General features: G+C 41.6%; 2 protein-coding genes across 3 annotated transcripts; one reads left to right on the top strand and one right to left on the bottom strand.

The window, feature by feature from the left end:
* The first annotated feature begins 222 nt into the window (after nt 1-222).
* Nucleotides 223-8,235, top strand: siae (sialic acid acetylesterase). 2 transcript variants are annotated; one of them, XM_058079933.2, is made up of 10 exons: nt 223-750; nt 2,245-2,406; nt 2,699-2,853; nt 4,608-4,746; nt 4,822-4,987; nt 5,209-5,294; nt 5,369-5,502; nt 7,188-7,342; nt 7,552-7,738; nt 7,830-8,235. In XM_058079933.2, the coding sequence occupies exons 1-10, from the start codon at nt 645-647 to the stop codon at nt 8,064-8,066; spliced, it is 1,527 nt and encodes a 508-aa protein (XP_057935916.2). In that variant the 5' UTR covers nt 223-644; the 3' UTR covers nt 8,067-8,235. The 2 variants fall into 2 exon arrangements, with proteins under 2 accessions (XP_057935916.2, XP_057935917.2); XM_058079934.2 differs by having other exon boundaries at nt 236-316.
* Nucleotides 8,055-22,080, bottom strand: tbrg1 (transforming growth factor beta regulator 1). The gene is made up of 23 exons (XM_078792827.1): nt 21,914-22,080; nt 21,721-21,837; nt 21,513-21,640; nt 21,309-21,457; nt 21,115-21,240; nt 19,871-20,032; nt 19,446-19,629; nt 19,251-19,381; nt 16,578-16,743; nt 16,287-16,390; nt 14,399-14,564; nt 13,709-13,766; nt 13,551-13,633; nt 13,431-13,467; nt 12,668-12,913; nt 12,526-12,596; nt 11,488-11,723; nt 11,271-11,407; nt 10,099-10,245; nt 9,832-9,929; nt 9,660-9,770; nt 9,446-9,588; nt 8,055-8,419 (listed from the first exon to the last, which is right to left on the bottom strand). Exons 1-23 carry the CDS (start codon nt 22,022-22,024, stop codon nt 8,334-8,336), a joined length of 2,997 nt encoding a protein of 998 aa, XP_078648953.1. The 5' UTR covers nt 22,025-22,080; the 3' UTR covers nt 8,055-8,333.
* Between the last annotated feature and the right edge of the window lie 118 nt (nt 22,081-22,198).

Below are 22,198 nucleotides of genomic sequence, written 5' to 3'. Positions count from 1 at the left end.
TCACAGCCAGCAACTACACCAGAGCTTCCTTCCTGGTTCCCCCACAACGACACGCCCCCACCCCTGGTGCGTTCATGGCCACCCGGAACGATCAGACACTCTTGAATCACAACATGTCAACATAACAGTCGCTACATTATGTATTATAAATCTAGCCGTTAAGTCATGGCGATTATTCACACGCGGAGCGTGGCGGTAGTGAACTATTATAGTTTGTTCAACGACAGAGAAGAAGGCCACAAAACAAGAAAGGAAGTAAACACACGCAACCAGCACACAAAGTTCAAGAACGCACTATGAAGAACTGGTACTACAAGTAATTGTTATCTCGTATGAATCTTTTAACGAGAATACTTGTTGGGACGAAATCTGATCTACGTCGTTGTTATGTAAATGACCGCGCAACAAAAGAGGCATCGCTTTGTCGTGTTTCTTTGGACAGAAGCCAGCCTGCCCTCAAAAAGGCTGAGAGGGACGCTTTATCGACTCAACTCCAGTCGAGTTATATTTCACACTTCAACTGTTTGTTGGAGCTTGTCGATTAGTTTGATAACATTTGAAACCAAGAGGAATAGCATCAAATTACTACTCGGACTCACCACAGTTGTATGTTGTTTTATTAAACAACAATACATTCCAGTGGTATGGGACAAACTTCTGCATACCTGCATATTTTGACTCTGTTGGGCTGTCTACTTATACTGTATTTGTGTCTACTTTCGATTGCACCGTCTCATTTCCGGCATCGTGGTGAGTAGAAATGTTGTCAAAGTGAGGTTGAATAACTACCTTTTTTAAAAAATAAATAAATAAATACATTATCAAGTCCTCACACAGCGCATTATTTAATTTATTTTTTACTTATCCATGTTAGCCTCATTGAGATTAATAATATATTTTTCATTAAAGCAGCAAAGGTTTCTGATACAGACAATTACAACATTGTACGGGCAATGATAAAACTATATAAAAATCAAAACAACAGATTCAGAGCAGACTTATGAGGAGCAGCTGCAAATTTCAGTATCTGCCCTACATTTAACTATTAATTTAAAAGCATTTAAAGATATGAGCTTCTGTAATTTCAAGTCTTTCTGGAGCTCATTCCATGCAAACGCTTTTTTACCAAACTCAGTATCCAGAGTCCTTTTTACATTTGGTGAAAACAGGTTTTAATTTGTAACTTGTATTTGTCTGCTAGACAATGTGTGTACATAAATAGTTTGGGAGCAGTTTCAATATTGCCTTATAAATAAAAACACAAGTGACTGAACCTGCGTAAAGTAAGGAATGGATGATGGGAGTTAGCGATTTGCAGTTTGTCACAAACCTCAAGGCACAATTATATACAGAGTCCAAGAGACGCAACATGTAAAGAATGTCTCCACAGTCCACCATATGAAGAAAAGTACCAAAAGAAAAACAGGATTTATTTTGAAAATAAAAACCTAACTTAAGTCTGAGCCTTTTCACCAGGGATGATGTTGGTGAACATCAAGGATATTGATATTGACTGCCTTGGCTGACACATCTATTCAACATTGGGATCACTTGCAAATGTCTTTGTTTTCCAAAGCAAAACTAATTTTCACGCATTTCACAAACAAATTTTTCCATTTCACAAACATTTTTATCCATTTCACAAACAATTAAGATGAATCATATGATTTTCAAAGAAGGATTTCAACTGTCAGTCCTCTGCATCAATCTCCTGGTATGGCTGCTAATCCAAGTTCATCATTTTATAAGGCTAATAGATGATTAGAAAAGCCATCTAAAAATCTAAACTAAAACTAAAATCTCTTACCATGCTGTTAACTACTCCCTTCAGAGAGCAGCACAAACTGGGTCTAACAAGGACAGAAAAACGCTGCACAACTGTGCAAGAGTGTGTATTTTACGACAAAGATGCCTCACAGCTGGAGATTACCATTAGATGTTTCAAACTAAATAATAAAAAAAAAAACCTACTGGTGTTGGTGAGTTTTTCTTCCTTAGCGGTTATCTCAGGTTGACGGGGGTTTTAAACCTCAGATGAACCTGCAACACGCTGGAAAATCGTACAGCAAATTGCTACCCTTGTGTGGTTCTAATACTGGTAAAAGCAGTAGTATGAAAAGAACACTACATTCAACAGTGATGGAGCCATCATTGATATCTAAGATGAGATTGTATTGATAGAAAATACACGGCTTATATGATTACATGAAAAAGAAACACATTGTGTGTGTGCTGTGTGTCTAGAAGGGGAGCTGTGCTTCGCGTCCTACTATGGAGACCACATGGTGCTGCAGAGGTCTCCGGAGAGAGCGGTTCTATGGGGTTACGGCCCTGAGGGCGAGCAGGTCACCGTCTATTTGTCAGGACCGATAAAACAAGAGAGCTCACCAGTCACTGTGACCAAAGGTAAATCGAGCTTGCATGTTGTCGGGTGGGACGTGGATGCAGACATCCGCGGGGCTGTGATGGGGGTGGGGAAGAGAGAAAGAAAAAAAAAATCAGGTCGAACTGAGTGATCTTGACAGGGACTTTGTGCAAAGTGGCTTGGAAATAATGCAAATCCCAAACCTTGAGAATAGCAGTGTTGAATGCAGCAGCTGCCCAAGGTGTACTACAGTTTACCCATAACCACGTTTCACAATTCTAAAATTCAAAGCCCTGGTTTAAAGGAATAATGTCCTCCCCGTAACACACGCAGGCATCTGGCGAGTCACCCTAAACCCCGTTGAGGCTGGCGGCCCCTACAACGTGACCGTAGCCCTTCAGAACACCTCGGCCACGCTGACCGATGTGCTATTCGGGGACGTTTGGCTTTGTGGGGGCCAGAGCAACATGTACTTCAAAACATCAGAGGTCAGTGTGATGCTGTGCAATATTGTACATAGGGATGGGTATCAGGCTGCACGGTGACCAAGTGGTTAGCATGTCGGTGGGATTTCTCAGCCAGTGGAGATTTACTAGGAAGACAAAGGTGATTTGGTCACAAGGGCGAGCGTGAGTGAGAGTATACTGAAGTTCGAGGGTTTTGTTTGGAATTCGCGAGAAAAGTAATCAAGGCGGTGATGAAAGCGTGAATGACTGTGTCAGCATCAAAAAAAGGAGCAGGAAGGGCGAAGACGGGCAAAGTTTTTTAGATGAAAAAAGGCACTTCAGGTTATCTGGATGATGTGGTGTTCAAAGAAGAGAGTGCTATCAAGGAAAAGGCTATAATTTCGGACACAAGGGAGGTATTTTGGATAAGGAGGAAAAAGTTGTTGGCTGTTTTTGTGAGCGATTTTGTACCAAATTCAATGATATCAGAATTGTCACAGTTTAGTTTGAGAAAGTTTGAGTTCCATCCATGATTTTATTTCAGAGAGAGTGTGTGGAGCAGTGGATTAGCAATGAAACTGAAGTCCTTGACGGTAAATACAGGATGAAGAGGAGGGGGGCCAAGCATTGATCCCTGGTGCACACCTTGGGACAGAGGGGCAGTGGTTGATGTGTATGACGTGACCCCAGGTGAGTGCAGTTCCAGTGCTGAGGGTGGATGAAATGTGAGAGTGGAGGATGGTGTGACCGATGGTGTGAAAGGCTGCAGTGAGGTTGAAGAGGTGAGGTAGTCCAAGTCTGAAGCGAGAAGAAGGTGACTGTGAGAAGGGCTGTTTCACTACTGTGGTGTAAGCAGAATCCAGATTAAAATGGTTCAAATTATTCACATTATTCCAAATCACATTATTGGAGTTAAGATGGGTTCTTAGCTGGGCAACGATGACACATTCTAAGATTTTCGAGAGAAATGGAATGTTAGAGATTGTTCTTTGTGTCTCAGTTCAGACCAGGTTTCTTCAGAAAGGGGGTGATGTTAGCAAGTTTCAATGAGGGAGGAACAGAACCAGTGTTGAGGGACATGTCGTCCACTGATGTGATGAGAGGGGAAATGGTGGGGAGACAGGCTTTGATGAAGCTGGATGGGATGGGATCGAGTATGCAGGCGGAGTTGTTTGTGCAGGATGGATGAGATGTCAGACTAAGTGATCGGGGGGGAACAGGGAGAGGACCTCTTTGATAGGAGAGGGAAGGTGTACGGAGCGGGGAAGATTGGCCAGAGTGCTATAGATACAGCATTTGCAAATTTGCTTTGGAAGAAGTAAAATAACAGGGTAGTGTATAATAACACTGTATACTAGCACAAAACTAATTAAATGATCATTTCAAGACCAATATTTTACTATAAACTAAGGTGGATACGGTGTTCAGGAAATTAGAATTTGCTTAAAAATATACTAGAACAATATAAGATTTGCATATTCACAAACACTTTTTTATATTTACACTTTATACAAGGACACACAGTACAGCTCAATAGTGTTGTGAACTGTCTTTAACAGACAGGTACAGCCGAAATGAAGTCCTGTAGCATTCACTATGGGTACAGAACTGGAGGAGTCTGTTGGAGAATGAGCGGTTCTGCCCCTCTATTGCCCTTCTAGTCATATGATTTTTGCCCTGGCCCACGACCCACCAGTTGAGAATCACTGATCTAAACAAATGGTGTGTAAGGTATGATGAACAGCTTGTTAATACACAAAGAGGCTTAATGTGCATTACTAATGATCCCCGCACAGATTTTCAATGCATCAGAGGAACTTGCCCTTGCGGACAAGTACCCTCACGTGAGAACCTTCATGGTAGCCTTGCGTATGAGTGATACTGAGCTGACTGATCTGAAGGGAGTGGCTCTTCCATGGTCTGTGACTGAATCGAGTAAGACCAAGCATGATTTATCCAAAAATCGACAAAGGTTTTATTTTCTTTCTGAGTGGACTGCTGTTCTTCCAGGTGGTCTGGCCGAGTTCTCTGCAGTGTGTTGGCTCTTTGGTCGTTACATGTACGACAACTTAAAGTACCCCATTGGACTGGTAGAGTCCTGCTGGGGGGGCACTCCTGTTGAAGCGTGGTCATCTTCAAGTGCTCTTCAGAAATGTGGACTGAAGGGCACACAAAGGCAAGCATACTCGATAGTCTCTCGATACTCTGTTGCAACATTTTTTTTTTTTTTTTTTACATGACTCATTCATAATGATGAGAAAGCACATGCGGCGGTAGATAAAGTTACTGGATGCGTAAAAACTGCATTAGAAGGTTATCTACAGCCACAGATGTTGACCCTATAGTGTTAATCAGAGCATATGTGGTTTGTCAAAACTAATGTTATTTTACCCGCAGGTCTAAAACTGCAAACTCAGTCCTGTGGAACGCGATGATCCACCCGCTGCTCAACATGACCCTTAAAGGGGCCATCTGGTACCAAGGTAACACTGCAGCCATCAAAGATTCAATCATCAATCCGAATATGCATTGATGGATATGTTACTCTTGTTTCCAGGTGAACAAAATGTATACTACCATCAAGATAAGTACAACTGTTCTTTCCCCGCCATGATTGATGACTGGAGGGAGGCCTTTCACCTGGGCTCAGGTGGGCAGACTGCTCTGGACTTTCCCTTTGGATTTGTCCAGGTAATTGTTGCTTGTATTGTAATATATATAGGTTATATATATACACACTACCGCTCATAAGTTTGGGATCACTTGCAAACTGCTTTGTTTTCCAAAGAAAAACATATTTTCATGCATTTCAGAGACAATTTTTTTCCATTTCACAAACATTGTTATCCATTTCACAAACAATTAAAATGAATCAGATAGTTTTCAAAGAAGGATGTCCATTTTTGCATAGAGGCCTACTATCAACAACTGTCAGTCCTCTGCATCAATCTCCTGGTATGGCTGCTAATCAAAGTTCATCATTTTATAAGGATAATAGATGATTAGAAAAGCCATGTAAAAATCTAAACTAAAACTAAAATCTCTTACCATGCTGTTAACTACTCCCTTCAGAGAGCAGCACAAACTGGGTCTAACAAGGACAGACAAACGCTGCACAGAGACACTGTGCAAGAGAGTGTGTAGTTTAAGACAAAGATGCCTCACAGCTGCACTAAATAGTAGCCATCAAACACCAGTGTCAGTATCAACAGTGAAGCGTTGACTTCAGGATGCTGGACTTCATAGCAGGACTGCCAAGAAAAAGCCATATCTCAGACTGGACAAAAACATTTTCAAGTCATCTCAAACTTTTGAGCAGTAGTGTATATATATTTTTTTACTGTGAATACTCATGAGTCCCCCTATTTGATTAACAGTGTCTTATAGTCATGGGTTTTGTGCACTTTAAGGTGTAAAGGGGTTTAAAAAACACACACATTGGGATTACCCACTATGGCTATAGTCAACCTCCTGATGTTTTTTTTTTTGTTTTTTTTTAAACGAACTCCATAAGATTGCAGTAGTTGCTTTTTAAGTACAGTTTTTCCAACATATTTCTATGATATTTGAAATGTATTTGTATGATTTGGCTTCCAGTGAAACGTATTGCCCAGATTTTGTCTGTTTTCTTACAATATTGCACATGGCAAACAAGTCAGTTTGTCCTGTACTTTATCGTTCCATGAAATCGAGGGCCCAATCACCCCGTGTGTTGCTGACTCACTGTCACTGTTTTATTGCGCGTGACTGCTAAATAAGCAAAGAAAGGTGCAAGTGCCACCAATTGCATGAAGGTGAGAAACACTATTGAATTCCATCTCACTACAACGTACAGGAAGTTTGTTTTCTGCATGTTTCTGCATATAATTACTCTCAATAAAATTTATTTCTGTTCATATTTTTTGTATTTGGAATAGATTAATTAATCATTTTTGTATGCATCAGACTCTCTCGAATTAATGATCATCTACCTCTGCATGTACTTTGAATGTCACCAGTTTGTGTGAAAATCATACATGGTTGTATGACTTGTCATGCTGTTGTTTACAATTGAGTCATTAGTGCTATTGACGCTGCCTCAGCACTTACCACTATTACAACATTGGTTCTGTTGCTGCTGTGTTGCTACTTGTTTATGAATGAGCATCTTTCCACTTTGTCATGTATTCCAAATCATTATTAAACCAACGACTTACAGCCTCTTTCCAATAATAGCCTGATTTCAATCAGTCTTCTTCGTTGTTTAGGTACAAAGAAACGCCCCAGCTAAATAAAACCACTGCAGGTCCCTTTCCCCCAGCATCAGCACTTGCCAAGGCCTGCTACTGCTTTGTTGTTGTTGTTTCAAGTGTCTCACGTACCTCTCGCTGATGCAGCTGTCCACCTACATAAAAGGCTCCACAGATGACGGCTTTCCAAACATCCGCTGGCACCAGACAGCCGACAGAGGCTTTGTGCCCAACTCTCGTCTGCAGAGGACCTTCATGGCTGTGGCAATGGATTTACCTGATGAGACTTCACCGTACGGCACGTAAGAATACAGCTGACACGCAGTATACTACTGTGGGTGTATAAGTAAGCAGTGATGTCCAACAGTGTGGCTGATATTTAGCATATAGTGTGCCAAATGGCCGCCACTTCAATAGAAATTGCATTATATTCAATCAACATGAAATGAGATGACATGTTCTCTAATCTCAATGTTGTGTTCCTTACCTGTTGTCCGACTCCGCCATGCAGCATCCACCCCCGTGACAAGCAGGATGTGGCTTACAGACTGACACTGGGAGCGAGGGCGGTGGCCTACAATGACACTGACGTGGCCTTCCTTGGACCTTTCCCAAAACAAATCTTGTCTACTCCGATGCATGTCAACATCACCTATGACCAAATAGTCTCTGTCACGCCATCCGAAGATATCTTTGAGGTAATCAGCAGGGACACGCACCATTCAAAGACATTAAAAAATCACAAAACTGCTGTAGAATTTATCCACCTTATTTTTTTTTCCCATCAAGATCTGCTGCTCGCAGTCGCAAGCTCAATGTGGGCCTCAGTCTGTCTGGATTCCAGCTCCCATCAAGCATTGGGGTCCCACCACCATACAGATCGCCGCCCACGTCTGCCCACCCTCTACTGCAGTAGCGGCTGTTCGTTATGCATGGAAAGACTGGCCTTGTGACTTTAAAGCTTGTCCGGTCTACAGTGCAAACGCTGTCTTACCTGCGCCCCCTTTTATTATCATCAAACGTTAACAGTCTTTTTGGTTTTATTTATTTGTAATACACACAATTTCCATACATAATTTTCACAGATAGATAAGAATGTTGATATGAGAATGCTGCATTCAAAGTCAACTTGGAGTAAGTGTAACTGACTTAGAGGCAAATAATGTGAAATTGTTTGGTCCCACAAAACATTAAAAATCACATTTGTTACTTTGAACTGTTTTTCTAATGTGTCACTTAAAATTGTAATGTGCATTTGAATTTATCGAGATGCCATCTGCAAATTGTATGACCTTAAGGGGAGCTGAAATAGGAAGAGGTCGACAGCTTCATGGAGGCCGGGCTCGGGTGGGAGGAGCTAGAACACTGCAGTGTCTGCGCTGGAGCAAAAAGACAAAGCAACAAAGAGTTTAATTTCACAGTCTGGAGGCCAATGCTCATTTTATCATTAACTATTAACCCTACCTTGGAAGGTAAGTGATACTACCTCCAGTCTGCAGGCCATATATGGTAATATATTGAAACTGGTTACTTCTCTATAATTAAATAATTACGCAGACACTTTCCTCAATGATTAAAACAGACCGAGCCATTAATGAAAGTGATATACACTACCACTCCAAAGTTTGGGATGACTTGGAAATGTTTTTGTCCAGTCTGAAATATGGCTTTTTCTTGGCAGTCCTGCTATGAAGTCCAGCATCCTGAAGTCGCCGCTTCACTGTTGATACTGACACTGGTGTTTGATGGCTACTATTTAGTGCAGCTGTGAGGCATCTTTGTCTTAAACTACACACTCTCTTAAACAGTTGATCAGCGTTTTTCTGTCCTTGTTAGACCCAGTTTGTGCTGCTCTCTGAAGGGAGTAGTTAACAGCATGGTAAGAGATTTTAGTTTTAGTTTAGATTTTTAGATGGCTTTTCTAATCATCTATTAGCCTTATAAAATGATGAACTTGGATTAGCAGCCATACCAGGAGATTGATGCAGAGGACTGACAGTTGTTGATAGTAGGCCTCTATGCAAAAATGGAGATCCTTCTTTGAAAATTTATTTTAATTGGTTGTGAAATGGATAAAAATGTTTGTGAAATGGAAAAATTTGTTTGTGAAATGCATGAAAATTTGTTTTTCTTTGGAAAACAAAGACATTTGCAAGTGATCCCAAACTTTTGAGCGGTAGTGTATACAAGCCATATAGCAAAATAATAACATGAACTGATGGATGCCGAGGATTGCCTTGTTACTATTGCAGAGCTACTAAAAATGTTTAGTTTTGCCATTGTTGGATTTTATACAACTTAAATGTTCCCTAGAATTTCTGCCATATACAACTTAAATGTTCCCTAGAATTTCTGCCATATAAAATCTCTTTTGTTGTAAAAGATCAACATGCATGCAGCCTAACCTGTGATTTGCTCCGCCTTCTCAAAACTAAAGCGCTGGTGTCTTTGATAGGCCTCAAAATTGACAGAGACGTCATCCTCAGACAGGCTGTGAGGAACCTGGCCGTCGCCCGGGCGGCACACCTCAAAACGAATCCATCGGTAGCTGAGGGGACATGAAAAGCAGATTTGATGAGGTGCACGTCGTTGAGGTTAAATGGAGACAGCAAGGCGTACTTGTTGCATTTGCGTGCTCCAGGACAACTCTGGATGAGATTCTGGATGGTGGGATGAGAGAAGCCGAAGAAGTCCGCTCCGGAGGGCACAATTGGAGCGACAGACTTGGGACTGGAGGGAGGGGGGACCGGTGAGTAAGAAGATAACATGAGCTGATAAGACAGCACAGTACCTGACGGAAGCGATGGCCTTGAGCAGGTTAGAGTGACATGTCAGGGCAGATGAGGCCACAATGGCATTCTGAGGATCTTCTTCTGGCACGATTTCAAACTGCCGTGAAAAACAAGTAACATCACAACAAATAAAAGGAAACCCAAGTTAAGAAATATCCTTTAAATAATTGGCCAAATGTTCATATAAGTTGGAGAGCTGCTGCCCCAGTTTGCCAAATGTTGGCAATGGTACATCAGTGCGAGCATCTGTATGTGTCTTTCATTACCTGCGGTCCGCTTCTCCCATCTTTGATTTGACAGGTGTAGAGGCACTGCTGCTCTGGGTTTTTCATGCTGGCAAAGATTCGCGTGCTGCAAAAGCCCACTGGGTAGATGGCACATTGGTCATGGAACAGCATTCTATCCGTGATGATCTGGGGAAAGAAATATTTAAACAGGCAGCTTTTAGTCAGTCAGCCCTCGTTGAATTGGTTTCCAGACCGGACAGGGTTCAATACATTTCCACGATATAGGATTCAATGTTAATAAATGAAATGCTCGGAAAACCTTATGACTTTCTAAATTAACATTATTAGACCTGCACGGCGGACGAGTGGTTAGCACACAGGCCTCACAGCTCGGAGACACAAGTTCAATTCCACACTTGGCCATCTCTGTGTGGAGTTTGCATGTTCTCCCCGTGCATGCATGGGTTTTCTCCGGGAACTCCGGTTTCCTCCCACATTCCAAAAACATGCTAGGTTAATTAGCAACTCCAAATTGTCCATAGGTATGAATGTGAGTGTGAATGGTTGTTTGTCTGTATGTGCCCTGTGATTGGCTGGCGACCAGTCCAGGGTGTACCCCGCCTCTCGCCCAAAGACAGCTGGGATAGGCTCCAGCACCCCCAATGACCCGCGTGAGGATAAGCAGTAGAAAATGAATGAATGAATGAAGCACCCATGGACATGACATAGTAACAACCCTATAGTCACCTATAGTTACACCACTCTTATTCATTGTTTACACCACATTACAACTTCTGTGTGGCAGGGACTCGAGACGGCAGCTCCTGAGCAAGCTAGCGAGCTAACCAGTTAGCCTGACATTTATTTCTTCTTAACTTCAGAAACTTGACACTTACCACAAGGAAAGAAAACTTTGTTTCAGTCTACCATGTCGGACATGCCATGGTTGATTTCTTCGACTTCATGCAGTGATAATGTAATCTAATGTTTTGTGACATTACTGCCGCCTAGTGATCAGAATACTACTTATCACTTATATGTTAATATGTTTGGTCAACAATGACCATGAATTAATACATTTCTGAAAAAAATGCAATACAATATAGTGAGGGAGTGATAATCAAACTGCAATATTGAGGGGGACGTCTGTACGAGGGAGCGATAATCGAAATTCGATATTGTTAGGTTTCTCATGATGAGAGCTCACCGACCTCGCCCAAACTGTAGACCGTTAAGCCTCCCAGCACGATGGGAAATACGGGGCGACCGCAGGAGTCCAGTGCAATAGGTTGCACCAGTTTCCGGGAGCCATCCGCTAGTTTTCTCCTTTTGGTCATCTTCTTGGGGGCTTAGGAAACACGAGGTAAAAAAACATTGAAACACATGAAATATAGTTTTGATATTTATGCTTTAAGCTGTAACACTCACGCTCCTCTTTTCCATTCTCTTTGACTCGCTCTTTCCGTTCCTTCTTGGGCTTTTTAAGCACTCCTTCGTCGCCCGTCGACACCACCGATGATAGACTGTGAGTCCCGCAAAGGCCGGGAGCACCTCCAGGGCCAGAATTTATGGTGGGAGGGGGCACAGCTGGATGGTTGCTGGATGAGCTGGGTGTGTGCAAGAAGTCCCCCTCTGACAGAGACTGATAGTGTAACAGCAACAATCTGTACATTGAGAGAAATATGAATTTATGTTGGAAGCTTTATTTACAGATGAATCTTTGAAAAAGTTAATTCAATAATTAATCGTTTTGAGGATTATAATAAAAACCCCAACAAAAAACTATTGAAAAGTTGAGAAATGTAAACTACTGGTTGGAGCAGAAAATTAACTGCAAAAACATTCTGAGCCTTTAATGGATCTCTTAGACTGAACTCTAGCTATTCTAATCTAGAAATTATATAAACACAGACACACACACACACACACACACACACACATTGATGACATGGAGCGAAGCAGCCACGAAAAACGGCAAAGGTTGTGAGACAAAAATACTCTCAAAATAATGCTGATCAATAAAGCAATTCAATCACTATCGGGTCTAGATGTTATTTCACTAATATTGTTTTGTCTTCAAGATATTTCTTACTACATCTCAGTGTGGAGTTTGCATGTTCTCCCCGTGCATGCGTGAGTTTTCTCCGGGTGCTCCGGTTTCCTCCCACATTCCAAAAACATGCTAGGTTAATAGGTATGAATGTGAGTGTGAATGGTTGTTTGTTATATGTGCCCTGTGATTGGCTGGCAACCAGTCTAGGGTGTACCCCGCCTCTCACCTAAAGACAGCTTGGATAGGCTCCAGCATCCCCCGCGACCCTCGTGAGGATAAGCGGTAGAGAATTAATAAATGAATATTTCTTACTAGATAATTTTGATAAGGAGTGTTGGTGTTGTGTTCAAGGTGGCCCTCTATTGAGATCAATACAGTTCATGCTCTTTATACATGGAAACACGTGTACTTACTGGCGCTCTTCTTTCGCTCTTACAAACTTCTCTTCTAGATGGGCAACTTCATCGTGCAAGGCTGCATTTTCCTGCAAATAATGCACACAGTTTTCCTGGTTTAAGAAACATCTATCTAAAGATTCTGAATGAGTTTACTTACAAATATCATGGCACGTGCTGCTTTGCGCAGTCTAAGGTACTTCAGCCGGTACTTTTCGTTCTGTTTTTTCCGCGCTCCTCGTTTCATCTTGGCCTTGTTCTCCGAGGACGGAAAGGGGGCCATGGTGGTGGTGGTGGTGGTAGTGGCACTGCCAGGACCAGAAGCGGGGAGTGCATTCTGCTGCCCGGGGCCAAGAAAGGCCTGAGCGGTGAAGCCCTGGAGTGCCTGCTGACGCTCGTCATTTGTCTGCAAAAAAAAAAAAAAGAACAACAGCATGAACAACAGAAGAGTCTTGTGCTGGAGGATGGGTGACAACACCTGTAGTATAATGGGAATGGTTAACTTAAAAGTGATGCTACACACACACACACGAGTGGATTGAGAGGTCACCCAATAATTCCACTCATTACTTAAAAACACTGAACTGATCATCTGCATCCAATATTTAAGCTTAGCGTATTACTGTCCTGTTTAAACTCACCAGCAATGCAAAGACTCCATTTCTGTTCTCAATCCTCTTGAATCTCCTGCTGCCTTTTTGTGTCTGAAACATAACGGGAGTCTGAGGCCGACACATCAGGGCACGGAGAAGCCGCAATTAGGGCTCAATTTAGGTCGCTTGCTTGCTGTGCATCTCAATACAAGGTTGCACCTTCATAGTTTCTCCCCAGATCAAACGGTAATGATGGAAGGATGAAAACATTATGAATCAACTAAAAATGTGTAGCATGAACGGAGAGGAAGTGAGTGTGCTCGTCCTTACCTCACGGTACATGACAGCTTCCATACTGGACTTGGCACTACACAGTCAGAAGACAATAACATCAAAATAAGTGTGAATGCAATTTGGTAAAACATAAATTTGCAGAGGAAGTTGCCATACTTGGACTGAACAAGTCCCCTGTCGATAATCCTTTGCTTGATCTCCTTGATGTGCATAGGGTGTCCTGCTTCCTCTAAAACAATCTACATGAGGAAAAGACAAGTTGGGTTAGGCAAAGACAAAGCCATCAGCGCAGTAAAAGCTGGGAAAGTAGATACCTGAGCTGCATCAAGCCAGGTGAGGTTTGGCTTCTCTGCAATTTCACTGGGAGGTTCGCTGCAAATAAATAGTTATCAGTCATCTACATAAATACCTCATTTATATAGGCACTACAAAATGCTTTCCTCTGTGACTTGGAAATGTTTTTGTCCAGTCTGAGATATGGCTTTTTCTTGGCAGTCCTGCTATGAAGTCCAGCATCCTGAAGTCGCTGCTTCACTGTTGATACTGACACTGGTGTTTGATGGGTACTAATTCGTGCAGCTGTGAGGCATCTTAGTCTTAAACTACACACTCATCGTTTTTTCTGTCCTTGTTAGACCCAGTTTGTGCTTTTCTCTTACGGAAGTAGTTAACAGCATGGTAAAAGATTTTAGTTTAGATTTTTAGATGGCTTTTCTAATCATCTATTAGCCTTATAAAATGATGAACTTGGATTAGCAGCCATACCAGGATATTGATGCAGAGGACTGACAGTTGTTGATAGTAGGTATCTATGCAAAAATGGATATCCTTCTTTGAAAATCATCTGATTCATTTTAATTGTTTGTGAAATTGATTTTTAAAAATTGTGAAATGGAATTTTTTTTTTGTGAAATGCATGAACATTTGTTTTTCTTTGGAAAAAAAAGAAATTTGCAAGTGATCCCAAACTTTTGAGCGGTAGTGTATATAACAATGAGAACAACCTCTCCAGGTTATCAGCAGTCCCAGACAGACCAGCGATGTCCAGAGCTGGAAACAGAGAATAGTTTCCCTGTCCATCAGCTTCCATTTCGGATTCAAAAGTGTTCAGTGACTCCATTGGAGAAAGGGATGCCCCCTGTGTGCAAGACGGAAGATAAAGTTTACAGTCTAATCTACAGGTACAAACAGTAACTCCACTGAGCTACAACTGTCTAGTTATTTCATGATTTAGCCTGCGGATGCTTTATCAACAAATCAAATCTAGTAGGTTAGCTGGATTATATACAAGTAGTGCATCCGCATTATCTGTTACGTTAGAAAAAAGCACACTCACCTCAGTAAATGCAGATTTTTCGCTGTGTTTTATGTTTCCTAATGGTTAGCAACGAGTTTGGCTAGCTACTATCATATGCAGACAAACTAAAGGCTAACCGTAGCGACCTCCGCCGCGAATGCATCTTTGAATTACAAACCTGCAAAATAAGCCGCAATTTTAGCAATATGTTACAGAATTCCACTACCACGCAGAATGTTTTTGAACGGAATTCGATTAAATAATTTGCTAAAGACAAGCCATTCAACTGAGCTTCCGTGTTCGCTCTTCTTCTACTAGATATCGAACGTTGACAGAGGTAAGGTGAAATACCGCCATCTATATGCGGGACCTAGTATTACATCGTTTCATTTGAGAAACATGAACAAATGGGAATTTTGACTTGATTTAACTGACTCAAATGTATAACTCTTTGTATGTATTTTTGACACTACTAATAGGGGGTTTGTAACACATCAACAAATAAAAAACGCATGTTTTTTTATGTGTACACGTGTTAATGTTTTATGCATTTTGCCATATAACTCAAACTAATCAGATTTTCACTGATTCAGAGACTATGATAGAATGGTGTCTGTAGCTTTGAGGCACAGTAGGAAATCAGACGGACTGGTCCTTTATCCTTAAAAAAACACACAAAACTCAACAAATAAAGTGCCCATTTTTTGGCTCTTACTCGTACAATAAGTTACACAAAAATAATAACTAATGAGGAACTAATGACTAAGGTACATCCGTTTTGAGTAGTTACTGAGGAACTAATGAGTACACAGGTTACTGAGGAACTAAGGCACATACATTTCTAGTAATTACTGCAAATAATGACAAACTAATAAAGAACTAATGAGTAGTTGTTAGGGTACAGTAGGTTTGTTCTTTGTTAACTGTAACTTTGTGTACCTCGTTGTTAGTTTTTTTGCACAGTCATTGTTACGTAATATCTCCATTGTGTGGTCCGTGATGTTTATTGTGGTTTCTCTGGTGTGCAGTGAAACAATGCAGATTACAGGGATATGTACCCTGCAAGAGCATAAATATAACATGTTGACATCTGTGGTGTGCAGAGAATTGTCAAATTTTCCATTTAGAATGTTGCATGTGGGCACTTTTCAAGTAAGTTAGTCACTACATTGAAAGAGGTGCGTTCGGATGTTCAACACTGGTGGAGCGGTGGTGATTAAGCACCATGCTGGTGTGGGTAACCAAGCAAAAGTGCAGAACCCTGGCAAAAATAAGAATACGTTCATGGTTGTAATATCAGAAAAAACAGAAGATGAACCTTTCCTGAAATCACAAGCAAATTTTATTGAGCTATTATTCATCAAACGCATCACTTGATGAAGTGTTTAGTAACAATTGAGCCAGCCATAGTTGAGCAGCACCCGCATCACTCTCCTGAGAGACAGGCTGTATTCCAGCTGTCTTGGCCCGGACGAAAAATAAAGGTACCCTAAGAGATAAACGATAACAATTTCATGCACCTTATCTTTATGCCAGAAGGGGGCAGCAAAGCAGCTTTAATAGATACACTTGAGCAGGTTTATGTGATTTCTCACCATAATTCTCAAAAACCGCATCCACTTTGGAGCCCGTGTGAGGAAAGTCCCGTGTGATCAATCGCGGGTATCCGGAATCCATTTGGTTTCTGGCTTCATCATAGCTTGTGGCAGAGCATGCATATAAGGGAGCCTATTAGTGATGGCTTTTAAACATGCCAGCACGGTCCAATTAAGACAATTACGATGTTGAGTAATAGCAAGATTTGTAGTTGTTTACTGTCATTAAGAACAAAGCAAATAAATATGTTTATGGTCGCTTATAGATTATCTTGACTGATCAACACTCACCTCCAATACTGTCTCTTTGCAAAAATCAATGTTTTCCCAGTGGTTGGCACATAGACTGCTGCATCCACCTGACTGACATAGGATGGCAAGCCCAGGCTGTTCAGAGACTTCGGATATCCTGCTATCAAAGTCTTTGCGTAGGCCCTTATGCCCCAGTACTGGTTACCTAGGGAGAAACAGTCAGCACATTTTTTATGACAATATAGCTTCTTGAGGGACTGTAATAAATACAATACAATACAAAAATAATAAATACAACTTAAGTATAGTTTAGAGAAGTCAATGTACAGCTTGTGTAGCAGTATAGATTTACTATCCACTGAAAATGACTCTACAGCACAAGAGAGTAACAATTTGACTGTGTCAAGCAAGGTGTCTGGGGGCTGCTTGAGTGCTGATAGCACTTAGGAGCTGTGGTTTGCTGAGGAAAATGGTAATTCCAACATGTACTGTGACAGCTAAAACTCAACTCTGAACCCCTTGATGTCACTTTTAACACATTTGACAGGAACACACACAAGCATGAGTCCTATTTATGTCTTAAATACATTTTTTCACTCATTATGTCTACTATATTGGGTAATACCAGTGTACAGGTGACTATATTTATTTATAGGTGTTTATTTTTTGTGTAGTTGAATAAGCATTGTGTTAGCATATCTTACATCTATTCAGGCTGTTCTCTATTCTTTAATTGTTAGAACTTGCCTTCCAAGAGGACGTAATGTCTGTTTTGGTCATAAATTAAATTACCCGCACAAAATGCGACTTATACTTCAGTGCGACTTATTGATGTTTATTTCTACCTAATTATGCATTTTTGGCCTTGTGCGACTTATACTCCAGAGCGACTTATAGTCCAGAAAATACGGTATATAATTTTGGACCACACCCAAAATGTAATCTGTTCTTCCATATCCCATTTCTGACAATTCCTGAAAATTTCCGCCAAATCCATTCAGAACATTTCAAGTTACAGTGAAGAAAATAAGTATTTGAACACCCTGCTATTTTGCTATTTCTCCCACTTAGAAATCATGGAGGGGTCTGAAATTTTCATCGTAGGTGCATGTCCACTGTGAGAGAGATAAACTAAAAAGAAAAATCCAGAAATCACAATGCATGATTTTTTAACAATTTATTTGTGTGATACAGCTGCTAATAAGTATTTGAACACCTGAGAAAATGAATGTTAATATTTGGTACAGTAGCCTTTGTTTGCTATTACAGAGGTCAAACGTTTCCTGTAGTTTTTCACCAGGTTTGCACACACTGCAGGAGGGATCTTGGCCCACTCCTCCACACAGATCTTCTCTAGATCAGTCAGGTTTCTGGGCTGTCGCTGAGAAACACGGAGTTTGAGCTCCCTCCAAAGATTTTCGATTGGGTTCAGGTCTGGAGACTGGCTGGGCCATGCTAGAACCTTGATATGCTTCTTACGGAGCCACTCCTTGGTTTTCCTGGCTGTGTGCTTCGGGTCGTTGTCGTGTTGGAAGACCCAGCCACGACCCATCTTCAATGCTCTGACAGAGGGAAGGAGGTTGTTCCCCAAAATCTCACAATACACGGCCCCAGTCATCCTCTCTTTAATGCAGTGCACTCGTCCTGTCCCATGTGCAGAAAAACACCCCCAAAGCATGATGCTACCACCCCCATGCTTCACAGTAGGGATGGTGTTCTTCGGATTGTACTCTTCATTCTTCTTCCTCCAAACACGCTTATTGGAATTATGACCAAAAAGTTCTATTTTGGTCTCATCTGACCATAAAACTTTCTCCCATGACTCCTCTGTATCATCCAAATGGTCATATGCAAACTTAAGACGGGCCTTGACATGTGCTGGTTTAAGCAGGGGAACCTTTCGTGCCATGCATGATTTCACATCATGACGTCTTAGTGTATTACCTACAGTAACCTTGGAAACGGTGGTCCCAGCTCTTTTCAGGTCATTGACCAAGTCCTGTCGTGTAGTTCTGGGCTGATTCCTCACCTTTCTTAGAATCATTGAGACCCCACGAGGTGATATCTTGCATGGGGCTCCACTCCGATTGAGATTGACCGTCATGTTTAGCTTCTTCCATTTTCTAATGATAGCTCCAACAGTGGACCTTTTTTCACCAAGCTGCTTGGTAATTGCTCCGTAGCCCTTTCCAGCCTTGTGGAGGTGTACAATTTTGTCTCTGGTGTCTTTGGACAGCTCTTTGGTCTTCGCCATGTTACAAGTTAAAGTCTTACTGATTGTATGGGGTGGACAGGTGTCTTTATGCAGCTAACGACCTCAAACAGGTGCATCTGATTCAGGATGATACATGGAGTGCAGGTGGACTTCTAATGGGCAGACTAACAGGTCTTTCAGGGTCAGAATTCTAGATGATACACAGGTGTTCAAATACTTATTTGCAGCTGTATCACACAAATAAATTGTTAAAAAATCATGCATTGTGATTTCTGGATTTTTCTTTTTAGTTTATCTCTCTCACAGTGGACATGCACCTACGATGAAAATTTCAGACCCCTCCATGATTTCTAAGTGGGAGAAATAGCAAAATAGCAGGGTGTTCAAATACTTATTTTCTTCACTGTATGTTGAACACAGACAGACTGACAAACGCCGGGAATAATCCTGTGTTGCGGAAATTGACTCAGCACTAACCAAAGCTCCACCACCTTTACCTTCAAAGAGATGAAGCAAATCCTTGTTTGGCACCTCATATGCAGCATCAACGGTGTTGATCTGCGGCCACATTGTGCTGACTTTAGTAAAACGTATCCCATTGAACATGGTACTCTTCCTCCAGTAGTATCTGGGGAGACATGTAGGTATAAAAAAAAGACGAGTCCTGAGCATTTCTGAGCAAAATGGCTTACCCATTTTTGAAGAAGTACAAGTCTCCCCTGATGGATGTGGCGGCATCAAACACCAGGTCCCTGCTGCACTGCTCGTCACGAGGGTTTGGAAGGGGGTCTGTTGGGTCTTCTGTTGGTTCCTCTGGCTCAGGTTGGGGTGGTGGGTTTGGTTTTGAGGCTTCTGTCGGCTCTGGTGTTCGGCTACCTGGGGGTCAGAGAGCAATATAAACATCCATCAGATATTTATACACTTAAATTGTTATTTAACTATGTTGCATTAAATACACAATAATTCAATAGATTTTAAGCAGAGCCGTCTATTGGATGTGGAGGGGCGCTGCTTGGCTTGCCCCCAGGGCAAAATCCCCACTGTTTCAAATGGACTGATGTAAAAAGTAGTTAGCTTAATTGTTATCCAACCATATTCAAAGGATTTGGAAGCTCACCGTAGAGGGCTTGAACCCCTCGTCTGTCATCGTCTGGTAGCTTGTAGCCATTTGTGTTGACATATTGATAAGTAGGGAACATCAGCGCACGTCTGTCCCTGGAATGGTCCAGACCCAAAGCATGGCCGAACTCGTGCGCCGCCACCAGCAGCAGGTTAACACCTGAACCCCACAAGAATGACAGCATAAATCAGGAAAGGTCCTTTAAATATACTCACTCATGTGTCCCTAATGACAAAAATGGCAGTTATATTCTTTTATAGTTATATACTGTATGAGTTAAATATCACTTCCCGTTAAACAACTTCACCATCAACAAACAAAACTAAAACAATAACAGGAAAGGTGAGACATTTTGCTGTATGCTTTGAATGAGAAAAAGTAGCACCATCTGGTGGACAAATATTATAATCAAGAATTGAAAGTAATCCCTCGTTTATCACGGTTAACTGCTTCCAGACTCGACTATGATAAGTTTTTTCTTTGTTTCTTTTGGCATTTTTCCCAAGTATGACTTTTTAATTTATAAATTCAACATTTTCATAGTAAGAGCATGACAAAACGTGTTTACGATGATCTAAATATGATTTGTAACATTATTAGAGCCCTCTAGACGTAAAATAACACCCCTATAGTCAACTTTACATTCACAACACCCAATATGGTAGACATAATTAGAGAAAATACGCTTTTTAAGACATAAATATGAGTTGTAACATTATTAGAGCCCTCTAGACATGGAATAACACCCCTATAGTCAACTTTACATTCATAACACCCAATATGATAGACATAATTAGATAAAATAAGCCATTTAAAACATTAATAAGAATTGTGTGTGGTGTTGTAAATGTGTTTTGGTGCTAGGGTAGCTGAGCAGAGGGAGGACAGGAAGTGATACCGTGGGTTCAAAATTGAGTTTTAGCTTGTTGTGAGTTACGGCCTCAACAGTAGTGGTTGGTTGGTATTTATGTGCCCGTTGTGTTACAAATACGGAATAATATAGACTCACACGTTAGCATTTGGGAAAGTTCTTTGTTGTTCTGTGGTGGCTATTAAATAAAACACAACACAGCCTTGATTTATTCATTAAAGGGGACAAATTATGCTCTTTTTTCGGGCATTTGCATTGAGTTGTGGACTCCTATAGAGCAGCTACACACAATAACCAGCACAGAAAGCTTACTAGATCGTGGTTCTAGTTCTAGTTCACAGTGACTCGATACTTTCAACTCTGCAGTTACCTCTTTGGGTGAGACTCCACTGTTCATCATCGTCAAAGTGGGTGTCCCCTCCCTGCTGCTGCCCTGGAGAGTTGGCATGCGCCAGGACTCCCCCGCTTCCGTCAAAAGGATAAAAGTCCCCGTGATCTGCAGTTGGACATATAGGAGGATTTCAAGTGTACAGTTTGGAGAGCCTTCCCTCCATGTGAACTCACATCCACCCTTGAAGAGAATCATGATGTCTGCAATGCCGCTGTTGATCTGCTTGAAGTCCAGCGGGATGACGTCGCTGTAGAGCTGGAAGGCTTGTGCAATGATGTCGTCCACTTGTCTCTGGTTTAAATCTTGTGTATACTGAGTGATCCTGTCAAGAAAATCAAGTTGAAATCATCATTATTAACACAAAACAAAGACATTACCTGTAAGTGATGAGCCTCTTATTCCACTTGGGTTTCCCAGCAAAGTGTCCATATTGGCTGATGTCCGACACGCCACATCTGGGTGCCTTCATGACCTCCACGGTTTCTTTATTCAAGACTCCTGTGACCTGGTCAGTGACAAATTAGCAGCAAGGTGCAACACATAGAATCTATTCCAGTGGGGGTGTGCAGTATCCACGCTGGTTACCTCCAGGCCAAAGAAAGACTGCATGGACTCCAGATCCTCACTGAAGTTGCTCCTAAGGAGTCGTTTCTTTGTAGAGTTCCTTGTCCCCACATCATCATAAAACTGTGACAGATATCCCTAATGCAAAGATAGATGCAAGTACTATAAAGGGATGTTTTGCCATTATTTCAAGCCGGGGTTAAGTCTCTATTACCTCTGCAAGGTTTTGCTCTTCTGGAGAAATGGTCGGGGCGACGGTGGGTGCAGCGAGACCGGTTGCCAAAACAGCAGCGAGCAGCAGAATCCACAAAGCCGAGAGCTGCATCTTGTCGGGACTGTCCTATGAACCACACTGAACAAGACCCCCAGATTATGCAGTTATTGTGTGCGCTGTCATGTTCTATTGACTGTTGACACTGTGGGTGGAGTGTCTCTCTGATTGCACGGGCGGAATGAACAATATAAACTTTGTTTATATTTTTGCAATACAAACATTCAG

Source organism: Doryrhamphus excisus, linkage group LG8 (genome assembly GCF_037039965.1).
Source record: "Doryrhamphus excisus strain RoL-2023G ecotype Guam linkage group LG8, RoL_Dexc_Guam_v1.1, whole genome shotgun sequence".
NCBI lineage: Eukaryota > Metazoa > Chordata > Actinopteri > Syngnathiformes > Syngnathidae > Doryrhamphus > Doryrhamphus excisus.
Note: the sequence above shows the minus strand (reverse complement) of the source record. Positions and strands in the feature narration are given on the sequence as shown.